Here is an 18,310-nt window from a genome sequence, read left to right as displayed (position 1 = left end):
TGGAGTATCTTCTCTTTTCATTTCCTGTCTGAATGATGCTTAAGACAGAGCAACGTGCTTTTAGCTCACCCCCTGTGTGTAGAAACCGTAATTCCACCTGTTCTGGGTTCTGTCATTGCTGCTTGGCTCAGGGAAGAGGAGAGGAGAGCAGGTTCTTGGTGCATGCTCTTATCTTCCCTATGTAATGACCAAGGATAAGCTACCTGCAAACACAGAGCAAGATTTACTACGCCAGATTAGACAGTTTGGTGTTTGTAGTCTGGCATTCAGCCTCTTTCAGTGTGTCAGGCTTTAAGGAAAAATAAGTACTGCTATTGAGTGAACTCAGTCTGTTAAAAGATCTTTCTTCATTTTCTTTCCTCTGATCTTGCATCAAAACTGTGGAATTTTGTGTCCCAGTGTGGGTTCCCCTTGTACTTTTCAGTGAGATGTTAAAGTCTCCTTTTGTGATCCATCTCTTAGATTGTGATAAATAGATTTCAGATATGACCTTCATTTATTGTTGCATAAGATGAGATTATTAGTCACATTCTCCTGAGAGGCTGCAGTGGTGGAATTGGGTTGTGTGGTCTCTCCCTTTTGCTCAAGTACATTTTTGATGATGACTTGAAATTTTTATTCTGTGTATATACAGTGCCCTGGAAAGGTCTGTCTAGATAACATCGATGTTTCTGAAGTACTGTGGCTGCAGCTTTTCATTGCAACCAAATCAGTTTCTGCTTGTTCTTGTTTCCCAAGCTTACAGTCAAAGACTGCTTTTTAGACTCCATTGTATCATTGATCTGGCCATTTGTTCACATTGTGCCTTCTTCTAGCCTAAGATGCATTTGACCATTCAGCACTTTCTTGGATTTTTTTGGCAATTCCATCTCTCAAAAATATACAAAATGCTCAAAAAATGTAGCTAATGCTTTATGTTACATTTCCATTTCTAGAGGAGCTAAGATAAAAACTAGGAAGCAGAAGTGGGCTGAAGGTAACCAGACTGTTTCTTTGGTTTGTAGCCCAGATACTGATGGTGTGATGGCAGAGGCTTTGCTCACGTTCCGGTTCTCTGCCACGGATTCTAGAGAAGCATTGCGAGAAAGAGCTGAAAGGATCTTACGGAAAGGCCTGAAAAAATACACAGGGCCCCTGAGAATAAATGTGAGATCTTCTATCATCTCAAGTAAGTATACTACCTCTCTCTTAAAGGTAGTTCTTGCCCTTTTCTGATTGATGGAACTTGATTTTTCCCTTTTGATGACGGCTATTACTCAGTTTGAAAGTCCCACTCATTGTTAAAACAAAATCAGTGGCAATGTATAAACTCATTCAGATATGTCTTAAACATGGATAAACATGAGCAGTTGCTTTGTGGCCTTGCAGTACAGCCTTAGCCTTCCTCCAAATTGCAGTACCAACCTTATGCTACTCTCAGGGTAAAGAGTAGGAGCCTCACCACAGTGCTTCAGTATACAGCAACACAATAGGTCTTTGCTTCTCTGAGGAGCCTGAAAGTGCAGAAATTCTGCTTAGATGACACTGGGGAAATAGTCAGTGAAAAAAGAATATCTGGTGGGAGGATAAAAATCCTTGCAAATTCCCCAGGAGAAAGGGAAAGAAAAGGAAAATGATCTTATCTATGTGACTTCTCAGATGAGAATCTAGCCTTTTCTTTGCAAAGCAGACCTGCATCTGCCAACTATGAAAACTAACAGCACTATCTTTTTAATTTCACCGAACACTGAGATGAGGATTTTCATTTTCTTCTACACTTCTGATCTGTTGGACTGTTTTTGTGCAGGCTTAGACTCTTGTGTCTGACTGAACTTCAGTGGTACCTAGTCGGAAGTTTTTCTGACTGTCAGACTTTTCAGGAATGAGTTGCTAATTGCAAGGAAGGGGCAGATACTTGCTCCATTTGTTTTTGTAGGCCTCCCACTTACTCCTAGCACAAGGGTGACAATACAGTACATCATAAGGGTGGGTGTTTGCAGACTGTTTTCCCACATTACACTACTTAAAACGGCAGAGATCTGCAGAGGCCAGGCAGCTGTGTGGAAAGAACAGGAAGCCTGGGACAGATTCCATATTGGATGGATCCAGACTTCCTCCCACTCAGAAATTATCAGGAGCAACCTTTTGTTCTGCCCCTTGGTGCTTGAACCTGGCACACTGTATTGTAGCAATAGAGTGGAATTCAAATATGAGCTGTCACACATCCATTGTTTCTTGATTGGCCAACGAATCTTCCCCATTGGAATGGCTCAGGATGACAGATGACATCCTTTTGGTCAACAAATTTCCACTTCTCTGCAATGTTGTTTATATGCCAGTAGTTCCTGTTCAGCAAAGTGCACATTTAATTTCTTCCAGTAGAAGTAGATAGAAGTAATGTGTGGATATCAACTACAGAGATTCAAAGAGTTGGGAGGGAAAGGTTATATTTTTTGTGGGTCATGATTTAGTGAATTTTGAAACTTCAGTTTAATTTTGTGCCTTACATAAAGGATAAAATTAAAAGGAGTACAAAAATGCCTCTTAGAAAGACTGTGATCTCCTCATGGAGTTATCTGATTAGCTACTTTTACTCAGTCTGACTCAAAACTCTGTTTTAGTTGACCTTGAAGTACACCACGGCTGTTACAGCAAAGTGCTACTTGCTAGTTAAAAATTAGATTGTATAAATGGATCTCGATGTTTTCATTAAATATTTATCTCAGTAAAAATGACATCTCTGTTACTTTGATAAAGTTGTACAATAAACTTTGTGTTACTTTTCTTGGCTGTCCCAGACTAACCATCAAACACTGACTACGTAGGCCTGCTACTCACTACAGGACTAGCATTGTGCAACTGTTATACGTGACGTAAAGGAACATAAACAATACCTTGACCTTTCTAGAGGACAGCAACAACAGGTTCCATGTGGATCTTTCTTTGCTAACAGGATTTCAGCAGTGGTGTGAGCCTTAGGCAAGATCTTGTTGGTGTTGCCATTCACAAAAACCAGGCTGACTCAAGTGAGAAGTACAGAATGGAACACTCTAATGCTTTTTGAGGAGATGCAGGTCTCAATTCACAAAGCTTATCTTCCTCACATCTGGGAGAAGTGACAATTTTCAACAGATCCTGGGAGTCCAGAGAAGGAAGTTAAGTTTTGCATTTCCCACTTCTCTCTCCCCTCTTGAAACATCCTGTCCAGCATTAGTATTTAAACAATGTGAAGCTAAGAAGCTCTAGATTTTTTATGTGTTCTGCAGCACCTTTCCAAATCTTGCTTCATTGTAGCTTTGGTGGTTTTGCTGCTGGAGTTTGTTCTTATCTTGAGGCAATTTCGGAACATTTTCATAATGTCAATGGCTTGTAAAAAATCATCAACCTGTTCATTGCAATCACTTTGTCAAAAGATTCTAACTTGGGGGCTATGATATTGCTTAGTTTAGCTAAGCACAGCTAACTAGTTGAACAAATCCAGGTCAGGCAGTTATTAACACTACATGCTAGGAGGGTCTGATAAGGAGAACCTCCGTAAGTCTTCCTCCCTGGATCTAATCACCTTGTTGTTCAACAACATGTCTTAACCTGCAGATCATTCAAAAGTATTTGCTTTGAGGATCAGCTACAATGAACTCCTGCATGTTGGGTGCGACACTGGGGATCTTTAGCTACAGCTCAGGGCAGTAATACAAAACTGAGCAGTGTGACAGACTCAGGGTAGAATTTTCTTTGCTTCTTCGTTCCTGAGGATGAGGAATAAAGAGGGGACAAAATCTAAATTGGCAACGTTTTACTAGTTCTCTTTTTTCCGAAATGAGAAACAAGATTGCATAGATGTAAGAAAATAGGAAGTGTGCAAAACAAAAGAAAACAAAATATTATTGTCTCTGTTTTGTGTCAGCACTAAACAGTAGATGCTTTTTACATAGGGCTGGAAAAATACATTTGTATGGGGGTGTCTTCAGATGTGTTTACTGAAGTCCCTGCTTTCTTATTTAGATTTTGTAGTCCCCTGGTCAAGGACAATGGTATCTCCAGACATTGTCGCCCTGCACTCGGCACTGGTGAGGCCACATCTTGAATGCTGTGTCCAGTTCTGGACTCCTCACTACAAGAAAAACATTGAGGTGCTGGAGTGTGTTCAGAGATGGGCAATGAAGTTGGTGAAAGGTCTAGGAAACAAGTCTTATGAGGAGTGGCTGAGGGAGCTGCAGATGTTTAGCTTACAGAAGAAGAGGCTGAGAGAAGACATGATCACTCTCTATATGTGAGGAAATGGATTTAAGTTGCACCAGAGAAGGTTTAGATTGGACCGTAGGATGAATTTTTTCATCAAGAGAGTTATTAAACATTGGAACTGGCTGCCCAGGGAGGGTGATGGACTCACCATCCCTGGAGATATTCAAAAGATGCATAGATGACATACTAAGGGATGTGGTTTAGTTTAGTGATGGGTCTGGCAGTATTGGGTTAGTATTTGAACTCAATGATCTTAAAGGTCTTTTCTAACCATAATAATAATGATTCTGTGATTTCTGCGATTTCTGTGATCTTCTATAGCTTTGATACAAAATAGGAGGTGACTGAGAACTCTGCACTTGAGTACAAACCCCACTGGAAGACCAAATATTTTTCAGTGGAGAATCAAGCAAACTAAGTCCTATCTTGTCTGAATAGCAGTGTAAACACCAGCAAAATGATATATCAGCGTCAGGTGACTCAGAAACACCCATGTTAGGACTTGCTCTTCCAGTGCCACTGAAAGAAGGTGTTGGTGTTTGTCCTCTGAATAGTTCTGGCACTAAAGAGATCTTCTACAGGCCTGATTATTTTTTTTCCCAAGTTCTCTTGGTTAGAAGTAGTCACCTCACAGCCTGGATCCCTATTAAGCAAAGTGTAGAGCAGTTTGCCAGACTAATTATCTTTGTCGGGTAGGCTGGAATTCTCCCAAAATGTATTTTTGGGGATGTCGTTCTGACATCAGAAGGAAACGTTGCAAGATCACTGACACTGTTCAAAGTGAGTAGGAAGTATTCCCACCTGTTGCACAGCCAAGGGTTTTGACTATGGACAATGAGTCATGCATTGGTTTTGATCAACATGTCAACTGTTATTGTTTATATCTATTGGGCTTGCTAAAGCTCCTTACAAATACAAAGTATAGAACCTGTGAGAGATTCTCTATCCTTTGTTGAGGCTTCTGTAGGAGACATGCAGATAAGTGTTTGACCTGGATGGCTGAGGAATGTTCCACTTCAAATATGTATGTAGCAGTCTGGTTTTTTTGTACTTTACCAGCCACAACATGACATACATCTGTACACTCAAATACAGTGGAGATCTGGCATTTCTCCACTTTAATGACATTAGTTTGGCACAAGATGGTACACTTCAATACTGTTTGCAACTGTCTAGAGAGGCTGACTGAAATGAGAGGGACTGAAACATATTTTAAAATTAATATTTTGCTAGGACATTCTCGTGATGAAGGAATTAAGCCAGAAAACGTCCTGGCCTGACTTCTTAGATGACCAAAATACGTTTATTTAATTAATTTCCTTACTCAAATCTTGTTTTTCCCTTTCTCTGCCTTGCCTGCCCAGGTTGCAAGTGATTTGGGCTACCCCTACTGTAGTGAGACCTTGATTGCAGCTGGGGCAGGAGTGTAGGTCAGGAAGAAAAACAATGCTAAAAACTGTATCAACTTGGATACATGCTACAGAACTGGTACATAGTTCCTCATGCAGATCTCTCCTCGGGTTTCAGGATGCCCAGATGGAGTTGTAAGTATGCTGTAAGGTGTCCTCGTGAACAGAATTAAGATGTGGTTGAAGGAGGGAGGTTGGGGGGAAGAAGTCATGAACATGAGGATGGGTCCAGTGGATATAAGAAGGGAAGGAAGGGCTGGGTGTTAGAGACAATTACAGGTACAAAGCTTTTGTCTTTACCAGGCTACTTGCCACATTGATGAAATGAGACTGCATCCTCTGTATCTAAGCCATGTTTTGTTACTTCTACAAGAGTGCAAAATTCTAGGATCATTGCTCTCTGTTGAGAAATCAATGAGAATATTGGAAGGTTAGCAAGGAGACATTTCAGGTTATGTGCTATATGCAACCCCACAAGAGCATGATTTTTCTTCTGAGCTCATGGTTTACTATCTTTCAGGAAATTCCTGCATTTTCATTTGGATACAGTTTTTGGAAAATGACTGAATCTGCTGTTCATGACTTTCATTCCCATTTCACCCTAGTACCTCAGGCCTTCATGGTCTTTAACTGAACTAAAGAGTATGAGAGTAGAGCTACTATCTCCTCTTCTGTCTGCACTGCAGGACAGATACAGTCTTTGACAACCCTCTCAGCTGCCAAGGTTGGTGACCTTCTGAATCTTGCCAGAGATCCCCCCTGGCCTTTTTTTTTTTTTTTTTGGCCTACATGAACTGTTGTCACCCTAAATAATACTGAATTAGGTGAGCCCTGTTGTTTCTGATGCAGCTGAGAATTTTGCATTTCTCTCTCTTTTTGAGGAAGTTACTAAAATGTGACAAAGGACAGTGGGGAAAATGCTTCCTCTGCTCCCTAATGTGTTTCCCAAAGCTGTGCTTCCAATGCATGCCCAAGAATGTGTTATTAGCACTGAAGCATGTACTTTTTCTTATTTTTTCAAACATTTACAATCCTTGCCTCCCTTCATATCCCATTTAAGATAATTTCTACCTTGCCCTCTCTGTGAAAAAAAAACTTACACAATCAAGATGCGGGAACTTCATATAACAAAAACTGAGACACATGGTTTGTCTTTGAAGCTAGCAGTCACATTATGACATGTACAAAATCACAGGTGCAGACCTGTAAAGAAAATCAAATTTCTAGTGGGAATCAACATCTGTGAAAAATTTTGTAATTGAGTAAAGCCATATTGGAGTTTTAAAACAGTTTTCTCATCTTCAATTTTGCAGCCATCTCTGTCCTTTCCACACTGAAAATGTATAATATCCCCTAACTATGCATTTGCTTGAACTACTTAAATGTAATGTGTGGTCCATTTATGTCACTGAGAGGTCTGTCTCTTCCTTTTACTGTGAAAACTGATCTCTAAAGATAAAATGAAATGAGACAGTGAATTCAACACGGAGGTTGTGGAATCTCCTTCTCTGGAGGTTTTCAAAACCTGTCTGGATGCGTTCCTGGGCAACCTGATCTAGGTGGACCTGCTTTAGCAGGGGGTTGGACTAGATGCTCTCTAGAGGTCCCTTCCAACTCCTACCATTCTGTAATTCTATGATTCTATAATTACTTCTTCTGATACAGTGACACATGTTATTTTAACTACTTGGCAAAGTGAGCATATTTTCTTTTTGTTCTGTAAAAACCTTTGAATCCCTCAGAGATAAATGGTCACATTCACTCTGGAGCTATCCATGAACCTGCAAACATTTAGATGATTGCCAAATAGATCCACAGGCTTTGGGCACTGAACTCTCTTGGAAATCCTGGCCTTAACTAGCTATTGCATATAAAGAATTACAAAAATAAAGATGCTTTCCTGCTGTTCCTTTCTCCCCTTTTCTTTCCATGTTTGCTCAAACACATATGTTGAGGAGTAAAAAGAAGTTACTTACTGAGAAAGAAATTGTTTATTAAGCACTATTAAATATTTAAATTAAGTATTAATCTTCAATAGTAACTGCAAGTCACCATTCTCATTAGTTGGAACTTAAGACCATTAATTTAAGTGTGTTTTAAGATTATCTTGTATATTAAATATGAAAAATAACTGTATTAAGAACTGTCCAGTTGGAGAAAAAAGCTCTCTGAAAGATAGAATCCCTAAGCCACATTTCAGATTACTATAGTTTCTCTTCTAAGTTAGGCAAGCTTTAATATAATGGCAAGTTCCATTTTACGGGTAGGCAATGCATGTTCAAGTTGAACTTGTTCTTGTTTACAGTGTAAGCCTGAACACTGTTTTCCTAAATGTGGCACAAACAACTATTTTTGCAGCTGTATGTGGTTGGGAGAAGATATGACACTTTAATTGTTACTAATTGATGCTTTTTCTTGGTGGTGCAAACAACTAGGGCGACTTGTAAATGAGCAGGGCAGCGAAATTGTCTCTCATGCCTTACAAATGATGGTTTCAAGGCAGGGCTTGCAACATATTGGCTGGCACAATGCCAATAGTTATGCTGTTCAGCAGGCCAAAAAGTCAGGCTTGTAACATAAAAAGGCAAGCTCCTAATGATGTAAGCCAGTAAGCAGCTTGATTTTCAGCAGTGTCCTGTAGTCCACAGCACTTTCTGCTTTTGATGGGAACTACTGTGAGCTCAGCTTGTCTGAAAATAATGTCAGCTCAGATTTCCAAACACATATGTGCGCTCTCGTTTGAATTCTTGATTTTGAGTCTTGGTATTGTGTATATTAATTTCACCCATTCTGATCTGCACAATGTGTTCCCAGGTCTGTTGCCAGACAAAACTGATTTTGCCTCTGAAAAGCTCCCTTTACTTTGAGTTTTTCTGCACTGCTGTGATGTTTTCCTTAGTATTTATGTTCCAGCTCCCAGTGTAAGACACACAGACAGGGCACCATGTCTTGCAAATCTGTAAAGCAAAGCTGATGAATACAACATGGAATTTATTAGCAGATATCACAGGCCTTTCTCCTTCAGTGGAGGGTGGGTGAGAGAGTATTTGGCTGAATAGTCATGGTACGTTATAAAACGTGATAAAATTCAAAGCTGTGCAGACATACTCTTTATGTGTATGTGTAAGACACATTTCTCCAATTGCGTACAAGTTGGTCCAACTGGAAGCAATGGGTAAAATTTTGCCCATGTGAGGTACATATTTTTTTCTAGGTGCCTCATAAAAAGGCAAATAGAGACATAGATAGGTGCCTTGCAGAATAGCTGCATGACTCACAGCAAAACTCAGTGCAGTGAGAACATGCCAACTGAATTGTTTCCGGCACTGTGCTTGAACAAGCTGGTTGCTCCTTTTGTCTTCCTGATGAGCTTTGCAACATAATCTAAGTGTTAATAATTGACTGCAGGCTTTATAATTAGCCATGATGAGGTAAATGTCTCTCCACCCAGAGAGGAGCTAAAAAAACATCATTATCAGTATTGGACTTGAAGGCAAATGTGTTCTTTCATTGTTGATTACATTTGTTAGTTTCTTACCAATTACCATCAAAAAACATTAGTATAACTCAAATGATAAGCTAGCTCTGAAGGCTGTATGAATTTCTAGGAAAACACTGGATGCTTATAGTAGTTGAAATACACAAGTAGGGACAGATTTTTCAAAGCATTTCTTGCCAATATAAATATACAGGTGAAGCAGACAAATCCTTAGCACAGTTCAGCATGCTTCCCCACGCCCCCTGCTCCCAAATGTTCACACCACTGCTGAATCCCTCTACTGGCCTAGCTTTTACTGTCTGGTACTACTGTATTTTGATGTAAGAGACCTTGGCAAAAACCAACTGCATTGTCCACAGAAATTCATGGAATACAACCAATACTTGTGAAATACAGAACTATGTGTTCTTTAGGGTCTTACTCTTCCTTTCATAGGAACTGAGAAAGTACCAGTGAACAATTTTACTGAAAGCAATCTCACAAGTTGTTGCTTGCCCACGAGTAAAACTTATGTAGCTTTATTATGGGAACAGTTCCTTTTTAGAGTTCGTAAGACTGTGTTGGTATATAAATGTGCAACTATAACTCATTCTTACAACTATAATTCCCATTCTTACAAAATAAAGCAGCATCTTTATGCACAAATAGTAGCCTTTGCTCTGCAACATTCCACATTGTCAAGCTGTACATGCTCTGGAGTTCTATTTGTTTCCTTTTTCTATCACAATCTGCTCAATGTCATATTAAGAAGTGAATGAGTGCATGTCTAGCAATGGTGGATTGCAAACATGCAATTCACACCGCATACCTGGAGGAGCTTCAAGCCCACAAGCAAAACATAAGTGATACAAAGCACAATAGGTGACAAGGATGAGCCATAGCTCTTTGCATTCAAAAGCAACTCCACCTGGTTTGGTATTGGTTTGGATCAAAAATAGCATATGGTCTTGGTTTAACCTTAGCCAGCAAGTAAACATCACACAGCCACACACTCCCTCCTCTCCCTCCCAGTGGGACAGGGAGGATAATCAGAGAAAAAAAAAAGTAAAAAAACCAGTTTAATAACTAAAATGAAACAAAAAATATGTTAACAACAATAACAAAATATATAATATTAATAATTCTAATGAAAAATAGTACAACAAAAAGAGACAGAACTAAAAACCCAAAACAAGACTAGTGATACACAATACAATTGCTCACTAGAGACTGACCCAAGCAGTGATCCACCTACTAGGAAGAAAATTAACTCTATCTCAGCCAAAATCAGGACATATATTATTCTGTGTAGCTGCAAAGAGAAAAGAGAGATTAAATAAGTGGATAAAGACAGGAGACTGCTGAGAAAGGCTGTCCAGCAAGCAGCAAAATGTAGAGTTATGGATGCTGTACAAGAATCACTATATAGCTTAAAAACTGTACTGAAAATGTGATTTTTTTTAAAAAAAAGATTTTTTAGCTTTTAAATATGTTTTGACTACTGGCAACTAAAATGGTAGCTCTAGTGAAAATAGCATTCTGGAAAAAGGGCAATATGTTTATGGCTTGAACTTAAGCTTGTTATTGTCAGCATAAGCATATTGTATCGTTCAGAAATATACAACAGGCATATTAAAGGAGTGAATGTATTGCTACAACCTTTTGTGCCATACAATAAATTGCTATTAACTAATTCTTTTAATATTAATAGTGTAACAGGCACTCTGTTCCTCAATAAGATGGGAGAAAGGAGAATGAACCACTGCTGTTGTAAGCTGCCATTGGTACAGTGAAGTCAGTGCATTCTGATCTCAAAGAAGGTACAGAGTGAGTACCAGATCTCCTCTGGTCCTTACTCTGGTGTAAAATGCAACCAGTTAACTTTTTACCAAAAAAAAGGAATTTCAAAACTTTCCACTATAAAATTTTACTCCCAAGAAAATTGTGGATATTGAACAATACAGGACTTGTCTTCACTCCGCTTCAGAAACATCAGGGTTCAGGAGAATGGGGGACAACCTGTGCCTGGTCCTCACAGGCTGGCTGGGGAACTGAGAAATGTAGAGAGGAATGTAATAACTAGTGTAAGAATGTGACCCCATATGAGCTACACTGGTTTCTTCAGCAGCCGCACCTCCTGCAGTGCTCTGTACTCAAATAGCTGTCAAGTGGGATGACTGTGCAGGTGGGATGCCTTGTCTGTGCTGTCCTAGCCTTACCCTGACTGTTTTTTTGTTTCAGATATGGAGACCAGAAGAGCTGAAGCCCTCTTCAATGACAGTAAGTGAGACTTTTTAAGCCAATTACCATTAATAGTCTCTAAGCACTCTTCCTGGCCCTTGAAGGCCTTTTCTCATCCTTCTCTCTAATGAATGTGACCTTGTAATTCACACAGATGAGCTGTGCATTTAGAAATCTTGCTCGGTTATGAAGAAGTCCTTTTTACTAGTGTCTTCTGGGATACTTAGGAAGATTGTCTTAAAAATATGGGTGATGGGGTAAAAAGCCCTTCTAGAAAAAGTCTGCAGCCACTGCTGAGTTCCCTGGTCAGTTTTGTTTGATTTGGGTTGTTTTTGAGGTGAGCTGTTCCTTCTGTTAAAAAATTATCATCTGTTCTGGGAGAAAAGGGTAAATGATGAGAAAAGAGGAAGTGCTGGGGGCTCAATAGAAATCCCCAGTGCTGAGTAGAGGGAAGACATGCAGGTCCTGCTGCATTAGTGCCTATGACATGCTTCTGTCTCCAACAGTGCTGGTGTGGAAGGTGGAGGGTGCATCTTAAATCTAAACCCTGTCACTTAGGAGATGTTCAGGACACTTGTCTGTTTACTAACCTGATCCAGTTGCTGTTGGTACCAGTGAGAGCTTTTACACTGTGTTTGCTTAGTTCTATATGTGGACATGCAGGGACTAAGCCATGTTCCTATGTGAAAGCTACAACGTTTCAGATGACTCTTGGGTGTACTTCATAAAATCAAGTGAGTGAGGAAGACTTCCAATAAATAAAGAAACTTAATCGCTTGGACTAGTTTACTTGGACTTTGATGTCAGGCAGAGAAGCAAGCTAAAAGGTGTACTAGAATGGGCTAAAGGCAGGAGAGTCCTTATCACAGATTTGAATGCATTTTACATTTGTGCAGATCTTTGTTAGAAGCAACATCATTTATAAATTGATTAAAACCTGTTCTTAAAGTGAATACTATGTCAAATCTAATGCTGCCTACACAGGGCAGACACCCCGTCCTCTGTCCTCTGTCTCCTTGATGTAAAGTATTAAAACTGCATATTGGGGCAGCAACTGTTTCATTCGTGCTTGTCTTGGGTGATATAGCATAATAATCTCCACCTTGCTTCCTGTTATTTTCCTATACACACATTAAGTTGATGAGATTTACATATGAACATCACATTTTAATCTTTTTTTGTGTTAGTATTCTGGGGCACTAATGGAACTGTGAGTTTTTCCCTGTGCTGTGAACACTGGCTGCTTAGGTGGTTGGTAGGATTGTGCAGTTTTAAGGACTGGTAATTGAGGATTACCAATAGCTTTCTGGAGAGAAACATGCTAGTGCAGACAATCTTGTCAGTTACAGTATACTGTCCAGTTTTTCTTTCAGAGGGAAAGTTTTGGACAAGTAGATTTAGATTTCACCATTTTCCTTCATGGTGGTTTTAAATCTCAAACAGAGCAGACTGTACATTGACCATATGAACTTCTCGACATTGCACTTCCAGCCCCCCCCCAATGTTATGACTAGTTTTCGAGCTACTACTGCTTTTGATTATGAGGTACTGTTAACATATAACCTTGTGCAGATCCTAGCAGGAAGGGGCAGAGGTTACAGTCTTGTGTGGCTCCAGTGTTTCACTTCTGAAGACTTCAAGGGCTCTGGAGTTGGCAGCTCTTCAGTGACATACCAATGATTTCTGCTTTGTCCTCCTTTGGGTCACTGTCTGCGGGAGACAGGCAGAGCAATGGTTTGGATTGTGTTGTCACTATGCAAATAATTCTTAGTCCTGTCTCTTTTTCAATGGATTGGGATAGTCCTGTCTGTCTGCTTTCCTAATGACTAGCTGAAATTTGGGCCCTGGATGAAGGCTAGTGGGTCTTGGTACAGGTAAGATGGATTTGATGCTGTTTGGATGGGAGAAGACAGCTGAAGCAGCTCTGTCCATTGAGGAAGTTTCTAAAGCTACAGAGGACCTTCAGCTGCTCCAGAATATCCGGAGTTTAGTGGCTGAAACCACAGATATTTTAATTTCTCTCTGTGTTTGGAGGGTAATACGTTTTGTCATGGATGCCCACCGTGCTGGAGGTATCCATGCCTTTGTCATCTCTGGCTTGGATTAGTGTAATGCTCCTTGTCTGAAGTGCCTCTCCCGGTCCACTTGCAGACTGCTATCTGCATAACATGCAGTTGCCTGTTTCCAGGTGACATCTTGCTGATGTGATCTGTGTGCATGCATGGAAAAACCCCACGGCTCAGATAATTCCTGTCTTAGATTTGCCTCATTTGTGTTTTATCCTAATGACAAATTGCCTGGACATTAAAGCTGGCAAGCCCTGTAATTAGGAATAGTCCTGGGTGTGTGGTGAAGGTTCCAATTCCTGGTTTGGGCTGCTTGTGCAGGTGAGCCTGAATGGCTGACCACCATGGCTTTCCATGAGTCAGTTGTTCATTCAAGCTTCTAATAGGATGAATTGTGCATGAAGATCTCTGTTTTGGGGGCTAGTGGAAGGTATATTTTCATGTTGATGTTAATACTGTTAGAGAACCTAGGCGGTACATAATTTTACATGTGTTTTCCATGGCCATTAGCAGGCATATTTGCTAAACAGAAGAAAAGCTAATACACACTTTCTCCTTTTTAACAGTCTGTGGGTTACGGCAGAATAGGTCAGTCAAGTCAATGGCAAAAGCAACATCATTACGAATAGTCGGTGGATTGTCTTCTGCAGAGACCGGAGACTGGCCATGGCAAGCTAGTTTGCAGTACAACAACATCCATCGCTGCGGTGCAACACTGATCAGCAATACGTGGCTCGTATCAGCAGCCCACTGCTTCAGAGAGTAAGTTCCCATCTTTGAGAGAATTTGAAGCAGCATGTGCTCCATTTGTATCCAGTTGTGTTGTTTTTCAGATTTGCACCACACTCCTTTTTCCAGGGGAACAATCTTATGCCTTGGAGGAGAAAAGTCAGGGTTAAGCAGACCAAACACTTGAATGTTTCAATGAGAAATTAAAGACTGACTCTTTGGAGCTCAATTGCCAACTGTATGAGTGGAAATCAATAGTCTTTTGGCATATTGAGCAAAGAAGCACAGAAAAGGTAATGTGATTGAAATTGCAGAGTATTTTTTCCTGTTGCACCAAATGTTTTAAAGGTGCTCCTCTGTGTTACAACTAGACTGCCACCGCTGCTGGATGCTACCAGAAGTTAATTTCATATTCATACCTCTCCATTCAGCCATGCACTCAGCACTTTTTGTTTCAACCATGACAACTGTGAAGCTGCAAGGCATGTAAAACAGAACAGCCGATTGAACAGATTACTAACATGCAAAAAGAGATGCAAATAGAGATGAAGAGTTTTCTAGTAGGAGACCTTTTTTATTTGATTGATTATATCCTGTGTCTACACAACAGCTAGATCAGGAGGAAGGAGCAGGGGAGCAGTATGATGAGACCATGGTTGAGAAGGGAATGCCCACAATTATGTGGGAGACAGTGGTAAGGGAAGTGATGGGTGCCTTAAGAACCTAGTAGGGTGCTGGCCTGAAGGAGCTTTGCAACAAAGGTGTGCACCAAGTTTAAATTCTCTAACGCTTCTATTTATATCTAAATACTTACAACGCTCTTACCTTTTTCAGCATGACTCACCCTCACAAGTGGACTGCTACTTTTGGAGCTCTTTTGAAGCCACCAAGCTTGAAACGGTCTGTCAAGACTATAATTATTCATGAAGAGTACCACTACCCAGAACACGATTATGACATTGCTCTTGTGCAGCTCTCTCAGCGAGTTGAGTTCACAAGAAACATACACCGTGTTTGCCTGCCTGACCCAGCTCAGACTTTTCCATACAATATTTATGCTGTCATCACAGGCTGGGGAGCACTTACCAATGACGGTGAGTCCTGAGTCTACCAGGTGGCCTGTATGTTATCAGTGTCTCTGATCTACTACTGGACTGACACCACTTCTGTAGCCATATGGTGTATGGCAGCAAGCTAATGCTTTGTCTGTAAGCAATAGGTTTGTTTAATGGTGAGCAGCAGTTCTAAAATTCTCATTCTTGTTCTCAAATTAGACTGGACAAAGACAGAGCTACAATTCACTGAAGCAGAAAATAAGAAGACTGATCTCTTTTTCCAGCATTTCCTTTTCTTGTAAATTCTTAAGACAGGTAGTCCAGCTATGCATGTGTTTATATGGCACCTAAAAAAATATTCTCCCAGCCTTAGCCAGAAGCTACAGATAACTTTGAGGGCTTTCAGATGGTGATTTACCCAAGCTTGTTCTCTTATCAGGCCACTCTTAAGAGCAGATCTAGCAATGGAACCAAGATGTTTTCATTTTGTATCATTTGACCAATTTGCTAGGTAATTTGTGTTTCATAGTATCATATGGAATATGTATAAAATACATGGTTCTAGACTTAAGGCACTATGTATCATGCAGTCGTTACTTCTGTCTTAACAGTATAGTTCCCAGGTGAGACTATGAGCAGGTACATTTTCTGTAAGGGCCTAACCTAGGCAGATCAACAAGCAAAACCTCTGCATTAAGCCAAGTCATGCCGATCCTCTATAAGAGAACAAATTTCTGTGTCTTAATTACTGCAAGGTAATTCTGTTAAATACACAAACTATATTTTTCTTCAGGTCCAACTCCAAATGCTCTTCAGGAAGCAACAGTGAAACTTATTGACTCAAATACTTGCAACAGAAAAGAAGTGTATGATGGGGACATAACACCTAGGATGTTGTGTGCTGGATACTTGGAAGGAGGAGTAGATGCTTGTCAGGTAACTGTAGCTGAAAATTAGAAAGAAAAACTATTTTAATGCTGACTCTAGTATCTGGTTAACCTGTTAACTAACAATGTATTAGTCCTTTAAGTAGGCTCCAGTTAAACAGGAATTAAGTTGTTTAAAAACGAAATAGCATTTACCATACATCATTTAACACACAAAATAAATGCTAAGAGAGCTAAATTAGTATAATATTCAGAATGCAAACCTTTCATAGCATGAAATAAAATTATTATTCTGTAGTTCAGAATATCTTCTACAAGCCCATTTGCTTGTCATAACTTCTTGTGTACGAAACCTAACTAACATTTTGCTAAATACAAAATGCTGAAATACTAAATATGAGCTAAGAATTAAATGTCTCAGGTAGATAAGAACAGACACCTGTACAGTTGGGAAAGAAGTTTAAGAATGTAATAGTTGAGTTGCCAGCAAAAATGCACCATCAGTCACTGAAATTAAATTCCGGACAGCATAATCTCATGACAGTTCTAATATGAGATGTTCTCTGATAACAGACTTGGAAGGAAAGTGGAAGGAAAACTACAAGGAAGCTAAGTGTAGATAGAATGGTAAGGATACATGGGTGGTACACATTTGCAAAGGTAGGAAGGAAATGCATATGTTCAAACAAAAATATTTCAGTAACGATATCTTTTTAAAAGGTAATTTGTATTTACGTTATTTACAAAGAATGTACTTCTAAGTGCTGGATCCAAACAGACCCTTTCCAGAATCCCACTCCAACAGATTTATGCCCATAGCAAAATTTGCTGCAGAGTAGGCCTGAGAGGTTCAATTCCTCTGTTCCTGTTTGGCTCAGCATTGAAGGGACCTGAACTGCTGTGCAACTGCTGTTTACTTCAGTAAAGCATTTTGGTGGAAGATAAGGAATTTGGTCTGCTCTGTGAGGATTGCCTTTCAGCCTGTAAGGTTTCCCATTTGACTATCGTTACCTTGTCATGCTATTAAGAGTATCTGAATTTGGCCTTTTGAAGTAGCTAACGTCTTAAGGAGATATTGTCTAATTAGAAGACCAAGTTCCTGATCAAATCCTTTCTGAAATGTTATCGCTACAAGTGACTAAAAGAATTTATTGAAAGAAAAGTGATTACTGTTAAAAAAAAAAAAGTTCCTGTTGGCTTAGATTGCTGGATATATTTGTGTTTCCCTACTTTGTACAAGAAGGAAGACAAGGCAGGTGGGAAGCAGTGTTTCACAAAGCAAGAAACAAGTTGCGCCTTTTTTTTTTTTTTTTACTATAAAGCCACAGGGAGAAGTCAGGAGGCTCCATGGCAAACAGGAAAATGCCACAAACTTCATACTTAAGTTTCAGAAAGAGTCTGGATCTGCCCAAATCACACCTCTTGAAATACTGCTTGTTTTCTTCTCTTATTGGATGCAGGCCCCTCTCTATGGAGAGAATTATATTTTCCCTTCTGATCAATTAAACCTCTTTTTTCCCCTTCTCTTTCTCTAGGGGGACTCTGGGGGACCACTGGTTACTCCAGACTCTAGACTGATGTGGTACCTCGTGGGAATAGTGAGCTGGGGAGATGACTGTGCCAAACCAAATAAACCTGGAGTTTACACAAGAGTGACTTATTTCCGTGACTGGATTGCCTCAAAAACTGGCATCTAATTACAAAATGAAAAATGGATGTAATTACATAGACTATGTGTAACTCATATTTGTCTGTCATTCTGAAAGGTTATTTTTTTTTAGTACATATATTACTATGTAGTTTTGATTGATGCAACCTTTGCCCAGAGATCCTAACCCCCTGTGAATTTATGCTAAACATATGAGATTGCCTGCCTCATCTTTGAGCCTTGCAACATTCTGACTTACTAAAAATTAAAAATGGATGTCATTAAACTAACATTTAAAAGCTATCAATTTACCTGCTTTATAAATACAAACATTTTCACGAAAATATTTCTTTTCATCCATGGCTGAGATCTAAACCTGAACCTTCTTCCTCTGGTGAAACAAATGCTGTCACAGCTGTGTTTCTAGCAAAGAGAACCCTTGATTACTTCTTGGTAGAGACTATCATCTGCACAGACATGGACCTTCACCCTGCTCGATGACCTTTAGAGCTTACAGTGGATCAGCTAGGACTGAGGTTAGGTCCTAAATAAGGATAAAGAGTATTGCAGTAAGTT

General features: G+C 39.8%; 1 protein-coding gene across 1 annotated transcript in view; it reads left to right on the top strand.

Moving 5' to 3' along the window:
• Nucleotides 1–17,783, top strand: part of LOC104561990 (transmembrane protease serine 11A-like) — a 43,008-nt gene extending 25,225 nt beyond the window's left edge. Inside the window, exons 5-10 of the mRNA XM_061993545.1 lie at nucleotides 1,005–1,168; nucleotides 11,350–11,388; nucleotides 13,982–14,177; nucleotides 14,979–15,238; nucleotides 15,993–16,135; nucleotides 17,622–17,783. Coding sequence (XP_061849529.1) covers nucleotides 1,005–1,168; nucleotides 11,350–11,388; nucleotides 13,982–14,177; nucleotides 14,979–15,238; nucleotides 15,993–16,135; nucleotides 17,622–17,783 — 964 coding nt within the window. The remainder of the gene's footprint in view (nucleotides 1–1,004; nucleotides 1,169–11,349; nucleotides 11,389–13,981; nucleotides 14,178–14,978; nucleotides 15,239–15,992; nucleotides 16,136–17,621) is intronic.
• The last annotated feature ends 527 nt before the right edge of the window (nucleotides 17,784–18,310 follow it).

Source organism: Colius striatus, chromosome 3 (genome assembly GCF_028858725.1).
Source record: "Colius striatus isolate bColStr4 chromosome 3, bColStr4.1.hap1, whole genome shotgun sequence".
NCBI classification, from domain to species: domain Eukaryota; kingdom Metazoa; phylum Chordata; class Aves; order Coliiformes; family Coliidae; genus Colius; species Colius striatus.
This window is presented reverse-complemented; position numbering and strand designations above follow the sequence as displayed.